This window comes from Oculina patagonica, chromosome 13 (genome assembly GCF_052425735.1).
Source record: "Oculina patagonica isolate OP01 chromosome 13, crgOcupat, whole genome shotgun sequence".
Classification (NCBI taxonomy): domain Eukaryota; kingdom Metazoa; phylum Cnidaria; class Anthozoa; order Scleractinia; family Oculinidae; genus Oculina; species Oculina patagonica.
In genome coordinates, this window is record NC_135770.1 from 21,712,033 (window position 1) to 21,737,492 (window position 25,460).

Consider the following 25,460-nt stretch of genomic DNA (forward strand, 5'->3'; position numbering starts at 1 on the left):
GGTGGCCACGGTAAGGCGCGTCGCACTGTAAAGGGACAGTGTCACCAACACTTAGTACTTCTTGAAAATCCAATGAAGGTGTTGCTAGTAATTGGTAATCTGCTAATAGTGGCCTGGCCTTGCTCAAAAAGTGGTGGGGCTACGGACTGGTAGGAAAGAAGTGGCAACTTAAACTTAAAAAATTTGCTGACGTTTTCAAGTATAACAGTTTTCCTTGGAAGAAAGTTTCTTAAAATACCATTGATTACGATTTATTGACATCTTGGAGAATGATATATTGCCTTTCTTTTGTTGTTCAAAGGTCTTTTTGTTGATCAGTGAGTGCATCCTCATAATTCTAGCATCGTGACATTGTCCCTTTAAACTGCTCTGTCACCTTGGCAAAACACAACACCTTGTATGCATGGTTAGTAACTCCAATCTTTTATTAGTAGAATTACAAACGTGATCAACGGTCCATGCGTCAAATATTCACAAAACGTCTGATTTACAAATTATTAAGTTGACAACTATCTTATTAAATATCTATATATAAATAAAACGTTCTGAATATTCTCAAACAAGTAAACCTACTCTATTTTTTTGCATCGCAAATCGATATAAAATTAACTATTGCGTTCGACCGATTCGCATTGTTTTGATTTCCTGGATTAATTTTCCAAAAACAGTTTCACTTCATACTTTTGTCATGGAAAATAGATTAGCTATTTAACATTATTTTGCAACATTGGTCATCTTAAAAATATTCGCGTACACTGAGAGAAAATTAGTTAAATAAATTGAGTAACGAAAAGGGATTCCGCGGCTCTTAATTACAGCTAGCTATGGAAAATACAGCACTCGCAAAAATCGCACAAAATTCTAGTTATGTACAAGCCTTATTCTACGTAACAAGCAAACAATGAACTAACGGTTTTGGAAACGGATTATTAAACATTCATTTTCGCTATGTGACTTTCCATCAATCAACTCAAAAACCTGCATTGAGACCCAGCTCACCGCAACTCCTTTGAGAAAATACACGAGGGTTCGTCTCTACCCGCTCGTTTTTTTCCCACCCCACCATACCTCACCCTTTCGATTTCGCTGCTCTTGCTTCTCACTGGGTAAGGGGAACCTAGTCGCAGGTTATAAACTCGATTTCAAACACAACAGAACATAAAAATACAATCGAACCTCCTTGACCGACTACAAGCAACTTTAAGCAACCGAATACGGAAGATCTCTTAATCACTTTTGATGACGAGCGAACGACTTGGAATGACAAAATAGTTAGTCGCCTGCGGGAGGTTCGACCGTATTTTCTAACGTTCCTTTCACATGTATGTCAGCAGAATTGATTGATCATTCGTAATATCAATAAATTAACAACAACTTCATTACAGACTCTCCAACAATCAAACACATCCATATTCGTACCAAACCGAGGATTTCTTCCCCTCCCCTTGGTTAGATCCCACAGATCTCGTCCGTGACCTCTCATCCGTGCCTGACCTTTGACCTGACGGCGTGGAGCCGGCTGCAGACGAAGGGGGCGAATCCATAAAAATTTCTTTCTCCTTCGCCGCCTTCCTTGCCTTGCGTGCTTTTCTCAGCGCGGGGGAGTAGTCCCGGCTGTGGTGCGACGACACGGAAAGCGTATCGTCATCGTCGTCGGGAAGCGCCTGCGCGTTTGACGACGCTCTACCGCCGACTTCCGGAGAAGGCTGTTGCTCAATTTCAAGAATCCGTGCTCGCACGCTGGAAACGTTCTGTTTCGCAGTCTCTTGGAGGGTAGCTGTTGCGACATGTACAGTTTCATTTCTGTTTTCGTCCCGTTCACTCGCAGATGGTTTTAATTCAACCGGATTGGAGACGACACCGTTCCGCGGCCCGGAAGCCGCACTATAGCGTGACGGTGTACCAGTATCTGCACTAACAGTATTGCGTGACACGGGGATATTGCTACTTGACAGCGATCGTAAATCGGATGCGGCATTGGCGCGTGACATGTCACGTGAAGGCGGCGTGTTGTTTAACCCTGGAAGCACGTGCTCATCTCCGCGTTTATCTCGAACAATGGCGAATACCGATGAGGAGCTAACTTCAGCTCGGTTTCCACGCGAAATGGCAGGAGTTGAACTTAAATCTACCCCTGTTGCGTCTATGTAAACGGAGGTTCCTACTCCGGCTGTACTGGCTGCCGACTCGGGCGCGGTCTCGCTCTTTGGAACAGTCCCACTAGTGACGTAATAAGATGTCACTGGAACGCTTTGTCGGGTGGGTCCAGATGTAGCTACAAATAAGGTGCCCTGCCGCTGGGATGCTCTGATCCCTTCATTTCTGTCACCACTAAGGCTCCTTTCTCGCGAATGGACTGCGCCCGTGTCACGACTTGGCCTCTCTTTCATCTGCGATATCTGGATTATTCTCGGGCCATCGTTTGTGTCCCCACCGGAACTCCTTTCTCTTTCATGCTGAACATGGCTTCGAGAAGGCTCTGATGTGTTGACAAAGTTTCGATCTCCACTTGAGCTTCTTTCTCTCGTATGCTTGACATGAGAGGGCAAAGTGTTATAATTCCTAGAAGGCTCTGTAGCCTTGACAGTGTTTTTATCTCCACTAAAGCTCCCTTGCCGCTGAAATCCGCGGGGTGTGGATATAGTAGGCTCGTCACGTCTTTCACCGCTACCACTCCGTTGTCTCTCGTGATGAGGATTTGATACGCCTCCATTGAACATTAGTCCTTTTGGACTACCTTTCGCCCCTTCCACGGGAATTCTCTTCGCTTGATCTTCCAGAAACGGCGATGAAACAGTTCCATTGGATACTGACGGAGAAGCATTGTTATTAGACGTATTTGTTGACGCTATAACTTGCACTGAAACTTTACTTTTAGCTGGTTCTACTGGTCGTTCTCGAACTGGCACAGTATCTAGATTTTGCGTGTTCTGGTTAGGTAAGCTCGATCGCCGTGGGTCTCTTTGGGAAGGGGCATATGTAGTTATGTCTTTCCTGCCCATAAGAGGACTGTGGTGTGGGCTACGGGTTGGTGCTCTCTCTTCCAGCCTTCTAGCAAGAATTGGTGAGGCGTGTGGACTTGATGACCTCTGTAAGGCAGTAGGCGAGGGAGGGGAGGGTGGCAGGGGCTCAAGCGAGACTGGATATTCTTTTCTCGAGACTACTGGTGAGATGTTAGGGCTGCTTTTCGCCCAGTGATGCTTCCTCATGCCTGAAGGCGAAGCAGACGGAGTAAGGTGTTTCATTCCTGGATGCTTCAAGTGTCTCCCTGAAGGTCCGGCTCCTTCCTTGTCCGGAAGTCCATCCCCCGATTCCACATCACCAGGAGTCAGAGTTGAGGAACTGCTTGGCATCTTGTCTAAAGAGTCCATGCTTCGTGGCCGACCAAGGCGGCCAGGTGACCAGTCACTGTCGTTGAAAATCTCGGAGCGAACTTGGCGCGCACGGAACGCAGACATGTCGTGGGTCGCGGAACGGAGGCGCACGCCGTCAACCTCTTCTGCGCGCGGTAGCACGGGCGTGCTGATGTACGGCGACATGTATCCCTCCTTCTGCCGCCTAAGGACAACTTCGGACTGGGCACTAATTAAGCTGGAATTCAGCAGACTCTTAGTGGCTGTTCTCGAGTCCTCGGATGTCGAGCTTTCCCGTGAGCCTACGCTGGCTGTCTCGTCCCGTCTGTTGATGGGCGTGGCCTCTATCGCACCTGTTTCGAATTCCTCAAGATACGGGCTGTTATCAATGCGGAGAAGTTGTACGCTGTTTCTTTTGTTTTTGGGAGTTTCATCTTTCTTCTGTTAGATTAAAAACGAAAAAGAAAAGAAACCGTGTTGATACGAAAATCATTGTCATCATAACATTAGTGGTTATAAAACAGTTACACTTCATTTACTTGCCTTTTTTAATCCAGCCTTCCTCATCACTCTTGACAGGAAGTTAGGTTTTCTGTAAAGCGAGAGAGAACTATTGTCAGTATTATTCAGGACACGAGGTAACGAAATGAATGCCAGACACAGAGCTTTGCTTTACACCAGCCTTTTAAGCGACAGGAAATATTAAATTGATCAAGTACATCTGAATCTTACTTTTTAGGTTTGACTGCGCTCTCCGCCAACGCTTTGTTTGCCAAATCAACTTGTTCTTCTAATCGTTCTTTCTGACGCTGGAGGGCGTAGATACGATCCCTAAAAAATAAACATACAAGCAACAGATTATTGTCCAGTGGCTAGTAACGTAGCAATGAGACCTGTTCTCCTTTACGTCCTATCAGGGCAGCCGTACGAACGAACAACAAACAAGATTTAAACAGAAGGAAAAATGCTCGCATTTCGCATTGTATTGATCCACTTAGCATTGTAACACAAATAGTAAACCAGTGCAAGCTAGTGAGAGCGCTTGTTCACAGACAATAAAATTGCCTCAATAATATACATTTTTGGTCGGTAGGAACTAACTATACAACTGTGATACTCACGAGAAAGCCCTTTCGCCGTCCATAAACTGATCTTTATCATCCAACGACTTGACAAGTAGATCTTGATTCTGACCAAAACAAAGTCATGTGTGTAAGATTCCAAAGAGTATCTATGTTATAGTTATAAAATTTCGCAGTACATCAAGATAATGTCCCGTAACAAGTTTGTGTTATTACCTCTTTGTTCGCTGTTGTTTTTTCTACCTCAGAAACTACTATTTTGAGGCTTCCTTCGACTAGAGTGTAATTTTGAACAACACAAAATTACCTGAACGCGAAAAAGCTATTTTAAAGTAAAGGCGAAGACACACCTAAAGGTTAATAAATGAATGTGGTCCAGCAGTAGCAATGAAATATATATATATTTCATTGCTACTGCTGGACACACATTCATTTATCTCACATATACTTGGGCCGAGTATCATGTCCACCATAAAGGGATTACCCATATACGACCGCTCTCATGTGGCTTTAATAGCTCAGTGGTAGAGCATTGCACTGGCAACGCAAAGGTCGTGGGTTCGACTCCCGCTCAGAGCCTGAATTTTTTTTCAGGTCTTCAGTAGTGTAAGGCTGCATTTGCATTTATCATATATACACCTAAAGGTTGCTAATGTGAGTTGCTACGGAAACGTCAAGCTTAGGTACGAGGGTGAAAGACCTGGCCATAGTTGTTCAAAGGACGGATAACGCTATCTACCGGATAGGTCACTTAACACCGAATAGCGCAGAAGGTTTCGTCAAGAACGTAGTTCTTTGAAAAGTGATTTATCCGGTGGACAGCACATACCTTTGAGCAATCGGGTTCTCATCACGTCAGCGAAACTGCGGTTTCATTTAATTCAATGATAATTGCAGACAACGTAAGTTAACGAGAATCTTTATGCTTATCAGTAAGAGCACACTGCACAATTTGATTGCTATATCAGTGTTCAAATTTCACGCCATATTCACCTGTTCCACGAGTTTGTTAACTTGTTCCACAAGTGCCTTGTTTTCCTCGTCTAGTGTGGCATTCAGCTGTCCCAACATCTGTTTACCAAAACAACAATTACAGCATATTTTTATAAGGGATATCGTGGTGTTGACTGCTTCTATGTTTGTAAACTAAATTCCAAAGTTCGCAGTTCTAAGTTTCGAAAACGGAATTTTTGTTATATTAATCAGAAACGAAACTCAAAAGCCCATGTTCACCCGTTAAGCTTAGCGGCCCTTTTTTATTGTTTTGAAACAAGGTTGTCACATCAAAACAATAACACACGACCGCAAAGCGAAACGGGTGAACATGGTCCTTTAAGTTGTACCAAAACTACTACATTTTCATTGATCTGTTTCCCTGTTTTGAAACTCTCTTCTTGCAACCCCTTACTCCAAAACCGTCTCTTCTTCTGATAAGAATTCTCACGCCCTCGTCAATATGGTTAAAAATTAATACCCCGACCCCTCCAACCTCGCAGTAAATAAAATGCGCATGCGTGCATGCGTCTCCTTACCTCGCATCTGTGCCCCATCTTTGAAGCAGCGATGTCTATCTGATGATAATAATCTCTGACGTCGTTCATGTCCACTTGTAGAGCTGAGTAGTCCGCTCTGGCGTTCTGTAGTTCATTCTTCACCGACTCGTTCTCAATCTCCAGCTGAGCGTTTCTCGCAGACATTGCCTCGTTCTGAGCCGTGACCGTGGCGCTCTGGAAACCATACAGAAGTTAGCACGTGATTACGTGGGTTTCTTTTGCCGCAGAACTGTTTGCAATATGTTTTCAAACAGGAGGTTGTTTGGTTATTCTCCAAGGGGCTAGTTTACTTTCATTTAAGTGATTCCATGGCATGCAAACTGAACTGTAGTATGAAGCTATGTTGCGCTACGCAGCAGTGATATTAGAAGAAGGAAGTAAAGAATATACTCCAATACAAGCAACGGTGATCCAATCCGGACGTCGTGGGTTCGAATCCCACTGACCGAGGTCAACGAATTTTTCTGTCTCGTGTGGTCCCCAATTTCAAGTCCTCTATAGGGCTAGTAGCGACCCGATTTCTCGAGCCCTAAGTTTCTCGAAACTCCTGATTACTCGAAGCAATTTTCGTTTCCCCTGGAGATTCGAGAAATCGAGATTCTACTGTAATCCTCTACTTTCCAACTTGTAGTATGAAGCGACTAGGAGTATTGCCCCTCAATACATCATATACAATGCTCTGAAATTCGCATAACGCAATTGTGAGTAAGCTGGGCAATTACCAAGGTTTGCATTTATAGTTACCTGTTTTTCCAACATTCTTATTTCTTCATTCAGTTCTGCTACTCTTCTATCCGCAATAGCTAACAATTCAACAGTGTTCTGCCCTGACCTACAAAACCAAACAACCGCAAAGAAAATTTTTATATAGCAAACGTTTCATCTCTGGCTTGAGAGATATTGAGAGGCCCAGTCACACTGCTGGCATGAATTTCAGAATCTTAAAAACACAGAACAACCAACAATATTGGTTTTGACTACGTACGAAAGGCGTTCTAAAAACGATAGGAAGCAATGTGGAAGTGACGATAACAATTCAGGATTAAACGGATTAAATACCACGTGGATAAAGAGCTTTAAGATGGCACCCACGTTTTTGGTCTACAGTAAAAACCCGCGTATAAGAACAAGTGGATTAAGAACACCCAGGCCTGATTTTAGGAAATAAAGTACCATTTATATAAGAACACATTCAGCCTGAAAAATGAAAGTTGTTCTTATATGGAAAATTATCAAAGATCAACACTACTTTTCATTGCACACATAATAGTTCCACCCCAATTACAGTACAGTATTGCCTTGATTTATCAATTTTATTAAAATTAAAATACAATTGTGTGCATATATATTGATTTCATCTATTGGTAGCCTAGTATGTTCCTTATTTTAAGAAACTTTTTTGAAGAACACTTAAGAACACTTACAGGCTGATTTTGCAGATTATAACCCTTTATATAAGAACCAAATCAGCCTGAACCGCCAAAATAGGTGTTCTTATACGCGGGTTTTTACTGTATTGATTCGAATCCTGTCATTTATCTGAATCCTTGTGTTACTGGTGTCGTTCAATTTTACCCTTTGTAGAGAATTTAGTATTTTCCATTGTTTTGATGCATGGTAATATATGATAATGAATATAAAACAATGAAAAATACCAGATTGTACCAAAGTTTGCTATGAATATCAGGGTACGTAAAAGGGTAACTTGGATTTAGAGTTTTGAATTACGTGAAAAATAGATGGTATCTCTAACCTTGTGGTGTCCGCTGGTTTGAAGATGATGGTCTGTGACGAGCTTCCTTTCGCTTTTTGACCTTTGTCCTTTTTAGCTTTTTTGTCGTACGACTCCACAATCTAAATTAAAAGCAATCCATGAGCGAAATTCACTTCAGTGTCAAAAGTAATTCGCGTTTGCTTTAGTTTTACATTTCTACGTATAGTGATTGATTTAAAAAAACTCACGCCACTTTCTCAACCAATCAGAAGTAAGACCAAACGCGACTCGCTCACAGGTTTTTCGGCTCATTGCCACATCTACATTTTGCTTCCAGTTTATATTGGTTTACTGAATTGTCCATGTACTTTGTGGTTGGCCAGAGTGATAACTTCGGTTTTGGTTTTACTCAATTAAAAATCACTTTAAATGCTTCTGCTATTGAAATATAATGTCACTGAACCGTACTTGAACAAGGACCTGAGAAAAGATCATCACGAATCTAGTTTCTATAGCTCTCTCGTCGTGTTCCAAATTTCTTATAGCCTGAGTAGCTCGCGGTATTGTTGGGTTTTAAAGCGCGCACAAGCAAGCGGCGAAGCCGCCACAACGAGCAGCGAAGCCGCGAGTGGCTTGCCTTGGAGAGGAGGAGTTTCAAACTTCCTCCCCAAGCCACTCGCGGCTGCGCCGCTCGTTGTCGTGGCTTCGCTGCTTGCTTGTGCACGCTTTAAAATCCAACAATACCGCGAGCTACGCAGGCTAAATCTCTTATTAACCAAACTTTCTCGAAATATCAGCCTCAGTCCTCGGTCGTAAACCAAAAACCGATATTCACCCAGTAAACTACTCGTTTTCTATGGGCGAAAGTCAACTCGGCTGCGCCTCGTTGCTTATTCGTTCATAGAAAACTGGGGCTCGTAATCTAATTGTTAAATAGATCGCAGAATACGTCAAAATGTTGTACGACTCGGGTATTTTCGGGCATGAAAGTCATAACTTGTTACGTCAGTTGACGTTACCGTCAGGCCCCGTTTGTTCAAAGGGTAGATAACGCTATCCACCAGGCACCAGTTGTTCAAAGCGTGGATAACGCTATCCACCGGATAAATGACTACCCAGCGGATAGCGCAGTATGTTTTGTTAAGACCTATCCACTGGGTAGCGATTTATCCGGTTGATAGCGTTATCCACCTTTTGAACAACTGGGACCAGAAATCCACATTAAATTCTTTTATGAAACCCTACGTCTCTAATGAAATGCCACACTCGTGGATCAGCTACAAATGTAGTGTCATCACGTTTCTCGTACGTTTGCACGGCACGGAATGCTCAGATGCTCTTCACTTTTGGTTCAGTTGTTTTTTTCCTACCAAAATCCCAAGTTCCACCTTTAATCATTTTTATTTCGGTGATTTGTGGAAAATTAAACAAATTAATTTCTTACAGCAAGGCGCCCAAACGTGTGACCACTTTTAATTTATTCACATTCTTTCGAGCAGATTTAATCCAATCAAAAGCCGTGGATAGCTTGCAGTTGACTTCTGATTGGATTAAATCTGCACGAAAGAATGTGAATAAATGAAAAGTGGTCACACATTTGGGCGACTTGCTGTAAATCATTGCTGGGGGCGGAGGACATGACATGGTGCTACTGTTAAATAGTACAGGTCTGTTTCCGCAAAAGTATCACGAAGAGAAATCAATAATTTTACTTTTTTCCCCGTCTCAAGTTTCTGAAACCATTAAATGGTCAAATGCTTTTACTTGCACCACTTCACGCTTCTAAACAAACTAGTGCTGCGCTGAGCCTACGCCGGGGTAAAAACGTGAATGCACTTGTCTCTACAATACGTCAAGTTGAGACTAAACCAAGTTTACCAAGTGCAAATGATCTTTCAATAGCAAAAAAAGAACATAACCTTCACCCCTTGTACATAGCAAATACCTTTACTATCAAGGATTTGCCATCTAGTGCGTGTCTTTTAAAATTAATCAACCTACTCGTGCTACGCCGCGTTTAAGGACAGGTGTTAGTAACGTCACACTCTTAGACATGTCACATGGCTGACACGTGACGTTCTGATGCTGGATTCACAGAATATCACGAAATTTCACGAGCACGTGACTTCGCCATCGTGATTTTGCTCTTACCTCTGTTAGCTTTTGCTGCTGTTTAGACGAAGCTTCCAGCCTGCAAGTGAAAAAAGGAGACAGAAATAAGAGGACAGTGTTTGGACAGTACTTGTTGTTATTATGGCTACTACTAATTCCCGTAGATGGAATTCTGAACCAGTCGAGGAAACAAGCTCAGGTATCTTCTTCAGTCGGAAACCTATTTTTGGCAATCGACTGACTGTGAGCTGCCTTTCTTGTCGCAAGGTGGTTACTAAGTAACAGTAACTTTCTGACTGGACAAGAATCGGAAAATCTCCATGCACTTCAGCAAAGCTTTGGAAAATGTTTGGATACTTCAACGAAGCTTTGAAAACATCTTCGTGAAAATCCTTACTGCACTTCAACGAAGCTTCGGTGTCTAAACTGAGGAAGCATAGATGTGTAAATTTAGTCCACTCAGGGTCGTTAGGGAGACATCCTTGTTTTGACAAACAAACCTTTTCTCCAGTGTTTGTATTTTGTCCTCCTTCAGCTCGGCTGCGTGTGTCATCTTGTTGTTTTGATGGACCGCTTCTTCCAGCCTCGTTTTCAGACCTCGTACCTGTTCCTCCCTCTGCTCGATCAGCCGAGAGAACTTATTGGCTTGAGCAGTAACTTCCTCTAATCTGTAAAAAATATATATGATTGGCGTCCGGTGATCGGCTGAGAAAATTACACTCCCGATTTACCAACACAATTCACAAACCATCTAAAAAGGGTCGGATAGCAGTTTTCGCGAGGTCTCACATGAATGTCTCACTACCTTTCGAGAAAACAATAAAACAAACAACAGAAACAATGTCCCTAGCACCAAAAACCATAGCAACCGCAAAGAGGACCAGTTGAATTACAAGCTTACAAGAGCTGCAACACTGCTGTCTGTTAAACAAACTTTAGGTACCTTTTTCAGAGAATACCACTTACTTAACTTCCAAAGCCATGTTTTCGCTCTCCTGCTGCTGTAGGTTCTGGTTTAACAGTCCTATCTTGCTGTCTTTCTGCTTCAGAGCCATGCTGAGTGACTGACTGTTGTCATCTCGACTGACTTCCATTTCTGCCACCCTGTTGAAAAATGCGCATCGATAGGTTAAAGGAGCCACGCCTTGAAATCCGCCATTTTCGATGCCATCGAGATTATGAAAATTGCACGATGAAGCGAAATCTTATTGCATCGCCGCAAGTTGTGTTACTGGAACTCTGTAAAATCATCTTTAGCAGTTTCGCAGCGATCTCTTTCTCTTAGACATGCTCTGTGTAAAATATAATACCGACAATCCCGTATGTCAACAAAAACAAAGGCGTGGCTGACTAGGGTCGCTTTTGACGTTGTCCTCAACTCGTCGCCTTGAGTTACAGTGATTGGTATTTAAAGCGTTTTTTTTCAAAACATGGTTCCTGGAAGTTTCTGTATTTCGCAGCGTACTACGCTAAAGACTGGGTTTGTGACTTCAATAAGTCTTAAAACCAGATGAAATATTTTTCAGGCTTTTCTTATAACTGCAAATTTCAGTTTCATTTGCTAGGTTTATCCACATTTCGTCAAGGTACCAGCTACCATTGCTTTTTATTAAAATTTTGCAATTGATTCAATGAAAATCGCCATTACCGTTTCTCTAACCCGTCAATCTTGGTTTCTTTCTGTTTAAGATTATGGCTCAGTCTTCTGTTTTGGCTTTCGCTTTCTTCCAACCTGCAAACAAAGAGAAGAAGACTCTATTGTAAAACAGTTCATAGGTAAGGCAATGTCTGAATTGGAACCTAGTGACCCATTAGGCCGGAGCTTATCCCAGTTTCAGTAGCATTAAAACGACTAGGAGCATTTCTCCCCCCCCCCCCCCCCTGGATGGGATGCTAGTCGATCGCAGGGTTATCCCCCAAGCATTAGTTCGCCGTTACCAATTTATACACCTGGGTGGGGAGAGGCACTATAAGAGTACAGTGTCTTTCCCAAGAAAACAACGCATCTACCCCCACCCAGGGCTCGAACCAGGACAGCTCGAGCCAGAGTCCGGCGTGCTCTTAAATTTAAATGAGTCACAAAGTAGCATTTTAGTTCTGACTAATGATTTTCAAGTGTATGCATCAGTGTTTTAAGAAACGATCAAACATAAGATCTATACCTAGTCAGCAAGGATTTGTTAATGATAAGTAAATTAAAAAAACAAAAACAAGAAACATTAGATAGCAATAACATTACTTCGTTTCCAGACCAAGTATAGACTGTTCCATTTCTTTCTTGAGCTTTTCCAGCTTGTCAACCTGTCCAAACGTACTTGACAATTCCTTTACCCTAGGGAATGGATAAGTAACACAACACTTTAGTCGCTACGCAGACGCCCCACTGCGCTCGTCACGCAACCTTTTCAGGAACGCGTGACGAGCCCAAAGGATGCATGCGAAGGAAGCTACATTTTAGCCCTGATATCAGCGCACAGAAACACTCTTTCAAACACATATCACGAGATGTACTGTTTAAGCAACAGACAAATCAGCCATTGGACAAAAGATCCTCAGCGTTAAAGTCACGAACTACAAGGGAATTTAACTTTTAAACTCATCTCATTTCTAACTGGTTGCAACACAATCATGGTTGCCACAGACATCAGTTTTCAAAATTCCCTGACTTTTGTCTGATAAAATTAAATTTCCCTGACCAAATAAATACAAAATGTAGCGGCCTCCAGCCTCTACCTTCCAAGGAAAAAACACCACTGAGATCACATTGACCTGAAAGGTTTCTTCCAGCCATCAATTGTATGATATCAGCGGTGGTATATTCCAATTTTCCATGACTTTTCTTCCAAATGTCAATTTTCCTTCACCAAAAAAATTCCCTGACTTTTCCCTGACCTTGAAGAAATTTATTTTTTCCTGACAATTTTCCAGAATTTTTTCTAGCGATTACACTTTTGCGGTTTTCGCTGTAACATTGTGCGATTTCTACTAAAATATTTTTCAAATAGTTTCTGCCTGGATTATCGTCGCCAGTAATACCTCGTTTCCATTTCTGCAATCTTAAGGTCCTTTTCTTTTAACGCTGAAGTGAGCTTAGTGTCTGCTGTGGCCGCACTTCTCAGGTTGTCCAACCTAAAATGGACGAGAGACGGCACATTAAAAAGATGCCTAGTCCATCGCAGGGTTACCCCCAGCAGTAAATTCGCCGGTACCCATTTATACACCAAGGTGAACAGATACTGTGAGAGTAAAATGTATTACTCAGGAACACAACACAGTGACCTCGGCCAGGGCTCGAACCCGGACCAATCAATCCGGTGTTCAGTGCACTAACCATTAGGGAACTGCACTTCCTACAAGAATTAAAAAAAAATGATTCCTAGTGCTTGTGCTTGTGCTTATGCTTGCGTAGAGGCCGTTTTCACGGTGAAATAAATACTAGTTATGCAACGCTTTGAGTGGTATATATGGAATATCCCACGATCACTTGTATTTTCTCGGTATACACACGAGCTTTAGGCGAGGTGTATGCCAAGAAAATACAAGTGAAAGTGGGATATTCATAGTAACCACGAGAAAGTTTTATATTTTTACCATGCCAAGAAAATACGCTACTAAATTTCGTCGAGAATACAGTCGCAGCGCACTATGGGAAGGTTGGGTTGAATACCGTCGAATATACAACGGCTTTCCTGTATTCTGATTGGCTGTATTTTCTATGGCATGGTATAAAAGCTGTTATGCTTGAGTCTGTGCTTGCGATTGTGCTTGCGTCGCTGGTGAAAACCAGACTTACATTTAATAGGAAAGAAATTTTACTTCCCGTGACCTTCCCGTGCCTTGACTTACCGTTTTTGAAGCTCTGCAAGCTTTTCATCTTTATTGTCCACGTCGGTTTCTAGTTCTTTGACTCTGAAGAAGAAAGAACGTTTCTTATGACCGCATGGATATGCAACAGCAAGTGCGCTTACCAGCAAACAGCACCTTTCTGCCGAGTGTCAATCACTGCTGCCGCGCAAAAATGTAATAGACCAATCAGGAACCAGCACGCAATCGGAGAAAAGCGCGGGAAAAGGTCGGGTGTCACTCGGCTTAAAGTTTCACCTGATTGGTTGCGTGAAAATGACCTTCATTTTGATTGGTTGGGGCATGATGCAAGGATTATGAACCAATCACGATATTTAACATTCATTAAAGCGCAAAAAATACTTTCTGGCTGTTGATATGGGTGGTATTTAAATTACTTATGATCACAAGCCTGTCTTAAGAACGTTACTTTGCACGTTGAAACTTTTAACACTTCTTTCTTATTTCAATAATTTTCTTGTTATTTTCAAGAATTTAGTGGTACATCTAGACACGTTCTCTTGTAGATGATATTTTTACAATCTCTCTGCTTAATTTTCTTGAAACTGTAAAGAGAAATTACGTTTTCATTTTTATTGGAAATTACTAGCATAATACGTCTCGTTACCGGTTCTTGTATTCCAACACTTTCCCAGTTTTTGTTTCAAGCAATTTTTCCAGTTCCTCTTCCCTAAAAAACAAAAATAGTGTTTTTTGCTTGGTGTAACGAAGTACTAAAACAAGACATGCCTCGCCATTTCTAAGCAAAGCGGCAAACTTCAAACTGTAAAGTTAAAAAACTTCACTTCCATTACTTATGGCAAAAACCTGGGAGAAGTAGCTTAGTCATTCCATACCTCTGCTCGTTTGCCTGAAGTGTTTTCTCCAGCGTACGAATATTCTCCTCTTTCTTACGCACGGACTGATCGAGTTTGTTATTTAAATTGAGAGTCTCGTCGAACCTGACAAACAAATAGCATTTACTATAAGAAACTGTAGCCATTACACGTAAAACGCTTCAGCATTATTAATACAACAATGTATGAAAAAAAAGTATGAGATAATAAAGATGTATCTTTCAACAATGACACGAGCATGGTACAAAGAAAAAAAATTCTGACGGGAATCGAACCCATGGCTTTGGCCTCCCAGAAACCGGTTGGGCGCTCTAACCAACTGAGCTACGAGAGGCTCGTGGTGAGATGAGCCATTTACTAGGACTTTCATGGGGGCAGCGGTTCTGGAGTTAAATAAATTTCGACATTTTCTGACCAAAAAGGTCGGGCGTCATCAATAATTAGACAGCATTCCAAATATAAAAGCCTTACCTTTTCTGGAGCGTGTCGATTTTCTCGTCTTTAAGTTTGATTTCACTTTCTTGGGTTGTGAATTGACTTTCCACATTCTCAATTCTAGAAGAAGCACACAGAACAGAGGAATTATTTCTAAATGAATGATCAGGATGTCAACGGATCTCTGCAGAGCTACGAAATATCCATGAAAATTTTCGGCTCAATTCTCACAAGTTTCTGTTGCGCAGGAAAAGAAACTCTAATAAACAGATAGGTCATGAAACTTTGTGTGCTAAAAAAAATAAAACTTGAAATGCCAAATACTTACTTGGTCTCCAAATTCTCTATTCTAGCATCCTTTGTCTTCATAATTTGGGTGAGTTTTCGTATCTCACGGGAGGTCTCTTGAGCTTCAATAAGCCTAAAAAAATAAAACCATTACAATAGACAAACAAAGATAGAAATATCATCTCGCCGATTTGAGCCAAACAACAGGGCTTTTAACCTCTTCATTCAGCGGTTGGTCGTCTTGGTAACCAGTAACGAGATTGTGGCTAGCTGTGTGCGTTCTAACGCTCTTCTCATGAAAAACTGGTCCTTTTGAGAATTATTTTTTGTCTTTTTTTTGGCGTCTAGAAAACATCAGCGCCATTCCGTAATAATGCAGAATAATTAAAAACACTGATATCGTTCTTAACTCAGGACTAAGCTTAAATGGTGCACTAAGGGGGGTAGTCTTCTTCGCAGTTGTCGTTTGAGCTTGGCTCGTCACGCAATGCTTCTAGAAGCGTTGCATGACGAACCAAATTAACGCTCCAAAAGAGACTACGACGAGGGGAGGGGGGGGGGGGGAATTTTCAAATGGGGGGTGTTATATAAAGGAGGGATCAGAATCAAATCATGACACTTAATCACGTTCACATACTTTGCTTGCAGCTCTGCTATGACCATTTCTTTCTCTCCAACAGTCATGTCCAGCTTTCTGTATCTGTTAACAGTACCTTCCAGTCTACACAGGGACAAGATTATTGAGAAAAAAGGTTCATTTTCAATAGACCATATTCGTATTCTCGGTATTGGACTGGAACTAGCTTGCAATGGAGGCTCATGCGGGGGAATATCATTAAAAAAGAGCTTCTAATATTATTTGCATTTGAAAATATTACCCGCATTAGCCTCCGTTGCAAGCTTGTTCCAGTCCAATACCGAGACGACAAATAAGGCCTATTGAAATTATCGGCCCGAAAGAAATCTAAGGAATAATTTTTGTACGAAGGTCAATAATATTCCAAAATCTTCTTTGCCTGTTATGAGGCCGAAACCTCGTTAGAAAATGGGCTTTGCATCGCAATTTTTAAGTTTGAAGTTTGTAATAAAGATAACGCGAAGATCGCACGACTTGGTTTCTTATTGGTACAAAATTACCTGGCTATAAAAATTAATAACAAACTACGATAGACACTACTTAAATGCGCAAAAACAACTGAATAACGGCAAATTTTTCAGTTCTGGACCTTTGTCAAACTATTAGGAACTTACTTGGATTGAAGGTCGTGGATCTTGCCTTCTCGTTCCTCTACATACTCTTCAAGCCTGTGTTTAACAGGATGAATATGACATTAGAACTGATCAGTGAAATGCGAGTGTCTACTTCAGCAGCCCATTGCATCCTTCCTACTCTCCACCCGCTCCCTTCCCCCTCCCTTCCCACGAAAAAAAAATAACAAAGTAAGTCCCTACAGTCAATCGCCTTTTCCATTTCTTCCCCTCCTACTCTCCCCTTCCCCGACGGTAGCGTCCTGTCAGCATACCATAAACTTTCGAATATAAGGCCTGGTTCACACTAGCGACATAACGACATAACGGATAGACATAACGACATGAAGAAAAGAAGTTCAGTTCTTTCCTTATGTCGTTATGCTTATGTCATTATGTTCCAACTATGTCGTTATGTTATGTTGTTCATACTGGTGACATAAAACATCAATGTGAGGTACTTTTGCATTTGCGTGACCTTGCCGTTATGTCGTTATGTCGCTAGTGTGAACCAGGCCTAAGTCTTGGGCTTGTATTTCCTCACAGATGGGTTTATTTTCCGCGAGGGTTTACTTACAGGAAATGTTACCGCGGTAAATACACGTGGGCGAAAAGAAGTACTGTGAGAGATAATAGCGACCTTCAGATTGGTCTACGAGTACGTGATTGAGTACGAGTACGAGTTTTCAAACCAAATTCGTGTGCCTCCTATAATCACTTATCGCACCAATCTTATCCCTAACGTTTATTTATGTGTTAGTCAGCAACAGGGAAGAGTTATAATTTTGGGGATACAATTGTGCCGAAGTTCCAAAGTCGTACTCGTACTCGATCTCGTACTCGTAGTCAAATCTGAAGGTCGCTAATGATCTGTAACGGAGTCCTTGTTACTACAGTTGAACCTCGCTAATTCGAACTCGGTTATTTCGAATTCCCCGTTATTCGAACTAAACCCGTTTCCCTTGGATTTGCCCCAGTCATTACCATCGGCGAATTTTGTTTCCCCGACGGTTCGAAATAACGGGGTTCAACTGTAGTTTCCTGTCTGTTCAACGAAATACTCGCTTTTTTCTATGATGGGCCATTAGACTCGAACACAGACTGTACCTGACTGTACTAATCAGCGCTACAAGCTCAAGTGTTTCAAAAGTCGCCTTTTGGTGACCTTCTTTTGTAAATGGTCACCACTAGAAAAATGTTAGTCGTTCCAGTCTCCACAAATGCGAACATTCTAACAATGGGAGATTGGTGACAATGAGGCTAATACGACGTAGAACCAACGATAAACTGAACAAAAAGCCAACGACAATGAACAAATCACTATCACTTTTCACTTTGTCCCATTTCTTATTTCCCATTATTCTCGTGCCATTAGAGGCGAATGGGAACCAGTTTGGAAGTGAGAACAGTTTGAAACAATAAGCTGAAACAAAACAAAACAAAAACAGGAACCATTTTAAATGGTCGGTAGCAGTTTTTGTAACGTCTCTCATGAATGGCTCGCGACCCTGTGAGAGAAAATAGAACAAACAACAGGGACAATGCTCCCAGCCCCAAAACAATAGCATCTGTTACACTAGAAGGCCAGTAGAATCACAAGCTTACGAGAGCTGTTAAACTACGGACTTCAAATGCAAAGCCACAGAGAGTTAGCACTGGTTAATTTTATCATTTATCCGGTTTACATAATTTGTTAATGTTAGGATTATTACAACTGTGCAACTTATGCCAAATAATAAAAATAATTACCATCGGTTAATTTATAACAAATTACCAAAGTTAGAATATTTGTGCAATTATGCGAAATTATCATTGTTAGAATAATTAAAAGCAAATTACAAATTGAAGTTAGCACATTGACAAAGTTAGTTTACGGCGAGCAATATTTCATTTTAAAACAGCGCGAAATTATCATTGTTAAAATAATGAAAAGCAAATTACAAATTGAAGTTTGCGCATTAACAAAGTTAGTTTACGGCGCACAACATTTCATTTTAAAACAGCGCGAAATTATCATTGTTAGAATAATTAAAAGCAAATTACAAATTGAAGTTAGCACATTAACAAAGTTAGTTCACGGCGTAAACAGCGCGCACCATTTCATTTAACCAACAAGATTGGCGTTAGCAGGCGAGCTTATATTCTTTCAACTGTAGCGTTTGAACTTACTTTGTTCTTCTTCTTTCCAAGTCTACAATTTTATCTTCTCTCCTTTTTACGCTGTTTTGTCGTTGTACCTTTTTACTGGTTTGATCGTCCAAGCTGCAAACAAACTCAATCAGTCTACACACACGCAGGCGAAGTTCACAAGAAGTTTATATTAAACACTTCCAAAGTGACTTGCTCACAGCGAGAGCAGAGCACAAGTACTCTTCGCCATGGTCAATATCTATTTTGTGCTCACGTAACATACCTTACTTTATTTTCTCAAATAAACGCCCCCTGCGTTTACTTCAAACTTGGCTTCGTGAACCCGCGATTGAAGCCGGCGAACGGACGCACTGCAGAGAAGCGACTCGAGACAAGTGGAGTGTCAGGGGGACGACCCGGCCCCGAAAGTGTCCCTGGGATCCAAGATGAACCCAGGTGACAACTGATGGAAGAGGGAGAGGAAGAAAACGAGCGACCCAAAAAACGCCGGAACCCGAACAAACGCCCCGGCGAAAAAAAGCAGATCCGGCGAACGAGGCCGGCGACGGGGCCGGCGTTATCGAGAAAATACGGTATTTTATTTTTATTTCTTACTTATTGATTGTCGAGCGAGACAAAGGTCGTGCGACCATTTTAACCTTGGCTTTTCTCGTTGGACCCTTCAACTATTGTTATCGTTTCCTTGTAAAATTAAGGGCTAGTACAGTTAGAACAAATCGACTTTTTAACAGAACTCAACAAACTCTGGAGACTAAGTACCATTTCCGCTTAGCCTCGTCTCCAGTTCTGACACCATCAAAGACGTTGCCAGCAACAACGTGGAGATGCACGTGCAGGTGCTCCTGGCACCAGGACGGACCCGGAAGCGCGGGCCCCTCCAGCACCTCAAACAGGGTAGTCGTATAACTCCACTAAATCGGATTGTGAGGACAATAGAAATAAAAGTCAACCCAAGCGTGTTTAGTTACCATTAGTAGTATATACATAATACTTGGTTAATTAAATGGCATCGTGTGTGGGTTAATACATTGAAGGGTTAATCAGTTAAGGATTACGATATTTAGAGCAGTACTTTCACTGCCAAAATAACCACGGATTTAGCCTGTGCGCTACGCTGGTGTCTGTAATTCCTCAGGATATTTTGTGTTAGTGTTACACGTGCCTCTAGGGATTCTATTTGTCTATTTAAGCAAATTAACTCAGGTTTTCGGCCTCTTTCACCGCTAGACCAGTGGAAATTTTGTGGAAATATTTGGAATAATAACTGGACTGTACTACTCTTCCAATTTAAAGCTTGTGCAATGGGGCTAAGTCCAAGTGAACAAGGGGTTAACCATTTATCGATCTGTTTGGGGGCAAATTAATTAGTTATGTAATTAATCAGTTTAGTTTTAGTTTTAGGCAAGTAGTTATCAATATTTTGATTAGTAAGTTAAGAAGTCTATCGGTAAAGATAAAAACAAAAGCAAAAAATCTCTTTCTAACTTCATCTGATGCACCACCAACATTTGTAAAGTTAATATCCGAATCAGTTTATAACTAATATAACACAGTCTTGTTATCAAGTCTTCCGGTCCTTTTTAAATTCATTTTCATTTTACATTCTAAACACTAAGAAACACATACTTCTTTTCGAGCATTTTAATTCGCTCGTCAGTTTTGAGTTTCATCTCTCTGTGTTCCTTGTCTTTGTTATCAAGTTGATCTTCCAGCTCACTGACCCTGTGAACATAAACACGAGTTACAACAAGTCTGTAAATAACTGGGGTACAGTACAGGCGGTTTGTTTTGCAACAAAACAGAATTGTGTAGAGTCACCGAGCAACTGACAAAGCACTGAACAGTTTATTTGCCTTTGTGTGTATGAAAATGTGTTTTACCAGCACATTCATTTTCATGTAAATCAAACTCATTTTAATTTCGTAAGAAAAGCTTTGCAAGAGGACTCGTTATGAAACCGACGCAAAATAGCCTATTACTTATAACCTGCGAATATAGCCACCTCACTGTGATGTGCAACAAGTTTTCCACTGATTTATTTTTTCATTCTGTATAACTTTCTGCTTGGTTCCATTTGATTATTTGATCAATCAAACTATTAGACGAGTTAAGGCGGAGAGCTCTTCTTCGCAGCCAATATTTATTCGTCACGCAATGCTTTTCTGGTGTTACATGACGAGTTAAGAATATGGATATATTAAAGGTTAAGCAAAACTATCCACACGTATGGACTGAACTCATTCCCGAAGGAGGCATATAGACTGCACGGGCCAAGCAACTACGATGAGCCGTTGAGGGAAACAATTTCGTGTAAGAAGACGTCAGAGTCGCTCTGCTGGTCCTCCACGCTGGTTGGCCAGAAAAACTATTTTTTCTGGCCAATCAGAAGTAAGGCGTTCAAACGCTTCAGGAACTGGCTCGGTAAGAGAAAGTGCCCAGGGGCTCTCCCAACTTGTTGTAAACTTTCCGAAAATCTCGTTCTCCCGACTTGCTGCCCCTGGGTCTCTAAGGATGAGGTGGGCAAAAAATCTGAATTTTCCTCATCACATTTCTGCGCACGAAAATTCCCCGCTTTTTGACGCTACTGTTCTATTTGACTAAAAAACACCCATATTTTTGCTTTTTATTATTACTAGTAATCACCTGGTTTCCAGGCTGCCGATTTTCTCCTCCTTGTTCTTCACAGTTTGGTTTAGTTTATCGTTGATATTCACAGCATCTTCTACTTCATCGAGTCTACAGAGTAAAAATAAGCGTTAATAAGCACATTAGGTCGATATCACGTTTCTAAAAATGCAATAAGCAAAAGTCTTCTACGGTTTGTCAAGATGAAAGGTGTGCGAACTCAGATTATTAACGTAAGAGCATTAGGTGACACCAGTTACCTGTACTCCTACTGTATACGAAAAAAAAAACATTCACTGCTGCATTCCTAATAATCTAACGATCTCATAACTTATTTACCTCTCCTGGAGTCGAACAATCTTGTTGTCTTTCTGCTTTATGTACTCAGAAAGCTTCGTGTTGCGAGAGGACAATTCTTCAAATTCTACCAGCCTGTGAAGACACAAAATTAAATAAGGACCTGTCCTATTGTGCTCAACCATTTTGCGTTATAAATGAAAGCCGATTGTAGTTGCAATGACTTGCTCAGTAGGACACGACCTATAGAGCGGTTTTCACTTGAGTGTCGAAAGTAATTTGCGTTTGTTTTGGTTTTGCGTTCACTACGCTTAGTGATTGGTTTAAAAATTTCGCGCCACTTTCTCGGCCAATCAGGAGTAAAACCCAAACCAATCGTGATTCGCTCGCGCACGTTTTCCCGCGCTTCGTGCCAACTACATGTATTTGCTTCGAGTTTTGATTGGTTCTTTCGATTGTCTGTCTCCTTTGTGATTGGCCAGAGTAATTACTTTGGTTTTGGTTTTACGACACTCAATTGAAAACTGCTCTAACACCAAACAAGTCAAAGAACACATGCTAGCAAGTGGCTGGGTGTGGCCTTACTTGTTTTCTAATGCCTTGATCTTGTCGTCTTTCAGTTGGACGGCTTGGTTCAGCTTTTTAGTCTCCGACACTAATTCATCTAACGTCTCCACACTAAAAAAATACACAAAGACGAATTGCCAGTACTATGTTCAAAAATAATTGCTGAATTATAGATGGAAAACAAGCATCATATCAAATGAGACTGCTAACCTTTCTTCCAAGGTTGTTATTTTCTCCTCTTTAATCTTCAGATTGTGTGTCAGTTTATGGTTGCGTGCCTGGGCATCTTCCAACCTGTTTAAATCGAGAGGACGCTTTTAAAATAACGCCTGAAGAAAGGCCGATGAAGTAAATAGTACAGAATAAACATTCCAACTGCAATATCTACTCGCTGACACTAGTACGATTATTTTATGTTAGTTGTGAAAATTTTGTAGTATGTAAAGACAATCTGTTGGCAGGCTATTGTAAGGAGAAAATAGATTACATTCATCTGACCTGTTCTCTAGCTCAGCAAGCTTCTGCTCTCTCTCCTGTATGACCTGATTTAATGAAGACACCTTCTCGTCTTTCTGTTTGATATTTTGTTGCAAAAGATGCGACGATCCCAAAGACTCCTCAAGCTCCAAAACCCTGGAAAAAAAACCGCATCGCGAGCATTAATATTACATCGAATTAGGCTAACAAAACACAAATATAAACTCATGGGCTGCTTCACATGACACAACAACAAATCGACTCTAGCAAGAGCAACATTTTTCGCATGAAGTTCTCAAATTCATTAATAATTCATCAAGTTAAAACAAAGAAAATCATAAGCGTCAGAGAGGTTTGAGGCATAGATTTTTCGAATTAATTTCGTCATTTACTCCTTACTTTTTGTTTCGATTGAGAAGATGTATTAAACACTCAAGACAGTGTTTCACTGGTTTTCCAAACACCTCGAATTTCGTCAAAAGTACTCCGCTACGCGTAGTATTTTCAACTCTCTTCTCAATGTTTGGATATCCCGATGAAACACTGCCTCTTGTGTTTGATATATTACATCACATTTTGTTTTTAACCGCAACAGGACGCAAAGTGTTTAACGAACACGATCGACAAATCAGTCGCCACAGAGGTTGTAAGAATGATCAAAGCTTTAGCTGTACAGAACGTGTACTGTACATCTTCAGAAAGCCTTTTGAGGCAAATTTCCATTGTTTCTGACTTGAAAAAGCTAAACTAATCAATCGAATCGCATGAAATGGCCTAGTCTTTGGTAGTCCTATAAAATGTCATCGACAAACTTCTCCTTTCCCTACAAAAAAGGGAACTAGTTAAAAAAGTCTAAAACATACTTGTTTTCCAGCGATCTTATTTTTCCATTTTTCTGTTCGATGCTGAGCTGCAGTCTTTGGTTATCACTTGACATTTCTTCAAGCCTGTTGACCCAAAAAGCGTTTATGTAAGTAATTAAGGAAATAAGTGAGAAAAATGTTCACCAAATAAAACTCCATGTTATGAAACCAATCTTACTTTGTTTCCAGATCTAAAACCTTTTTCGTTTTATGATCCAAACTTTGGCTCAATCTGTTTTTCTCGGAAGAAAGACTTTCAATATCTTCAATTCTGAAGAAAAAAACGCATCACAAATTGTTATTTACAACATCGGTGCACGATCAAAACAGTCAGTTAGTAACACTCGTATAGTAGTCATATTCGCAACTGCAGTTTTTCAGACATCATTATACTCACTTAGTTTCTAGTTCGGTAATCTTCTCCTCCTTGATTTTCAGACTCTGTTGGAGTTTGCAGTTTGCTAGCGATGCATCCTCCAATCTGAAGCGCAACAAGAAGTCTACATAAGATGGCAACAATAGAGAAAGCCACTTTCGCTTTATCAAAGGGAAAGTAAATAGAAAGGAAAAAGGCTTCTTCACGTGTTGTTAGCAGACAAAAAATAGCCTTTCATCAGTTATACCACACACTGTCAAAAGGCAAAAGAGTGAATGAAATGCGCCAAACAGATACATGTACCAAATCATTTGTGCCATCATAGGCTGACTCAAAAAGACCTGCAAGAAAGGAATCTACCTTATTACACCATGTTAATTTCGCGATGCTGAGGTGCACATATTTCGCGACACTTAAATTTCGCGATTTTGCGAAAATTTTGTATTTTGAATCACTTTAATTTCGCGTTTTTGAGTGAGACACAAATTACATTTCCTTTGCAATATATTTTGACATGCCTTTGAATTATATAAAACGACTTCATCGAAGGAACAATAACGTCAAAATTAACACAAACGCAGGGGGGGAGGGTGCATAATCTCGGCATTAGCAACAACACTTGTCACAATGTCTACAAGTGAGTCAATTGACGACAACATTCATTTACATTGATTACTGACATATGCGAGTCACTTAATATTCGCGTCATGTTATGTTCGCGACACTTATTGTTCGCGTCACTTTAATTTCGCGATTTTTTTAGAATCGCGAAATTCGCGAAATTAAAGTGGACATCGCAAAAATTTCATGTAAATTAATAAGGTATTATAAATGTTGTAGATAATGAAGAGCGGTCGAAACAAAGAGCACAAGAGTCGAGGAGTGAAACTGGAAAATAGCTAGAACGTGTTGAGAGTACGTGAGTTGGAGAGCTGACACATGAAAACTACAACAGGTACAAAATTGTTGTGAGCGCACGTGAGCCGTATGAGAGCGTAGGAGACAGGGCCTTAGCTAGCAAGAGGTAAGACGAGGCACTTGTTTCGTCTAGACTTTAACCCAAAACTAAAAAAAATACGCTGAAGTGGGAAAATGATCCCCAGTTGAACATGATTGATTGTTCTGAAGTGAAATATGCTGGAAATAGTGTCTCAGAGCTTCTAGATTTCAAAATTTTCTTTGAACAAGGTCCCGCTAGCGGCTCGTGCCTTCGACACTCACAACTTTTGCCTCGTCAATGTCAAAAGTCTGGTTACTGCCCTGGGAGGTCGTAAAACGAGAGCGAGTCCTGAATTCTGTATTGTGTAGACTTACCTGCTCTCTAGTTCAATAATTCTGTTATCTTTCCCTTCCGCATTTTTCTTCATCTCCATCAATCGATCGTCTTTTTGCACCGTGCTGGTGTTTTCCACTTCGGCAAGACTGCGCGACAACAAACAAAGAAACCATCATTTATACAGTAATTCAACCGGAATAACGACAACCGGGCAAGAACGGGTGTTTGGAGACGTGTTTATCAGACACGTTGGTGTACTTTCATGCAAATTAATGCGAATTCATCTTTAACATCGATTGTTTTTCTAAAACTTTCACCATCCACTTAAAGTTAACCTAAATAA

The 25,460-nt window shown here is 41.0% G+C and overlaps 1 protein-coding gene across 2 annotated transcripts in view; it reads right to left on the reverse strand.

Annotated features, from left to right (window-relative positions):
* Positions 1-395: 395 nt before the first annotated feature.
* The window catches only part of LOC144636228 (uncharacterized), a 46,530-nt gene continuing 21,465 nt past the window's right edge, over positions 396-25,460 (reverse strand). The window contains exons 29-60 of one of the 2 annotated variants that reach the window (XM_078495384.1): positions 25,156-25,263; positions 23,863-23,946; positions 23,644-23,736; positions 23,466-23,549; positions 22,624-22,758; positions 22,336-22,419; positions 22,144-22,236; positions 21,601-21,693; positions 21,280-21,372; positions 20,263-20,358; positions 18,655-18,747; positions 16,489-16,542; positions 15,875-15,958; positions 15,278-15,370; positions 14,986-15,069; positions 14,515-14,619; positions 14,286-14,348; positions 13,661-13,723; positions 12,851-12,943; positions 12,054-12,146; positions 11,463-11,546; positions 10,781-10,918; positions 10,315-10,482; positions 9,854-9,893; positions 7,742-7,842; positions 6,733-6,820; positions 5,968-6,162; positions 5,429-5,506; positions 4,475-4,542; positions 4,086-4,184; positions 3,897-3,945; positions 396-3,794 (exon numbers count right to left, since the gene is read on the reverse strand). In XM_078495384.1, the coding sequence (XP_078351510.1) occupies positions 1,398-3,794; positions 3,897-3,945; positions 4,086-4,184; positions 4,475-4,542; positions 5,429-5,506; positions 5,968-6,162; positions 6,733-6,820; positions 7,742-7,842; positions 9,854-9,893; positions 10,315-10,482; positions 10,781-10,918; positions 11,463-11,546; positions 12,054-12,146; positions 12,851-12,943; positions 13,661-13,723; positions 14,286-14,348; positions 14,515-14,619; positions 14,986-15,069; positions 15,278-15,370; positions 15,875-15,958; positions 16,489-16,542; positions 18,655-18,747; positions 20,263-20,358; positions 21,280-21,372; positions 21,601-21,693; positions 22,144-22,236; positions 22,336-22,419; positions 22,624-22,758; positions 23,466-23,549; positions 23,644-23,736; positions 23,863-23,946; positions 25,156-25,263 (5,293 nt within the window). In that variant the 3' untranslated portion in view covers positions 396-1,397. The remainder of the gene's footprint in view (positions 3,795-3,896; positions 3,946-4,085; positions 4,185-4,474; positions 4,543-5,428; positions 5,507-5,967; positions 6,163-6,732; positions 6,821-7,741; positions 7,843-9,853; positions 9,894-10,314; positions 10,483-10,780; positions 10,919-11,462; positions 11,547-12,053; positions 12,147-12,850; positions 12,944-13,660; positions 13,724-14,285; positions 14,349-14,514; positions 14,620-14,985; positions 15,070-15,277; positions 15,371-15,874; positions 15,959-16,488; positions 16,543-18,654; positions 18,748-20,262; positions 20,359-21,279; positions 21,373-21,600; positions 21,694-22,143; positions 22,237-22,335; positions 22,420-22,623; positions 22,759-23,465; positions 23,550-23,643; positions 23,737-23,862; positions 23,947-25,155; positions 25,264-25,460) is intronic. The other variant, XM_078495385.1, reaches the window with a different exon arrangement.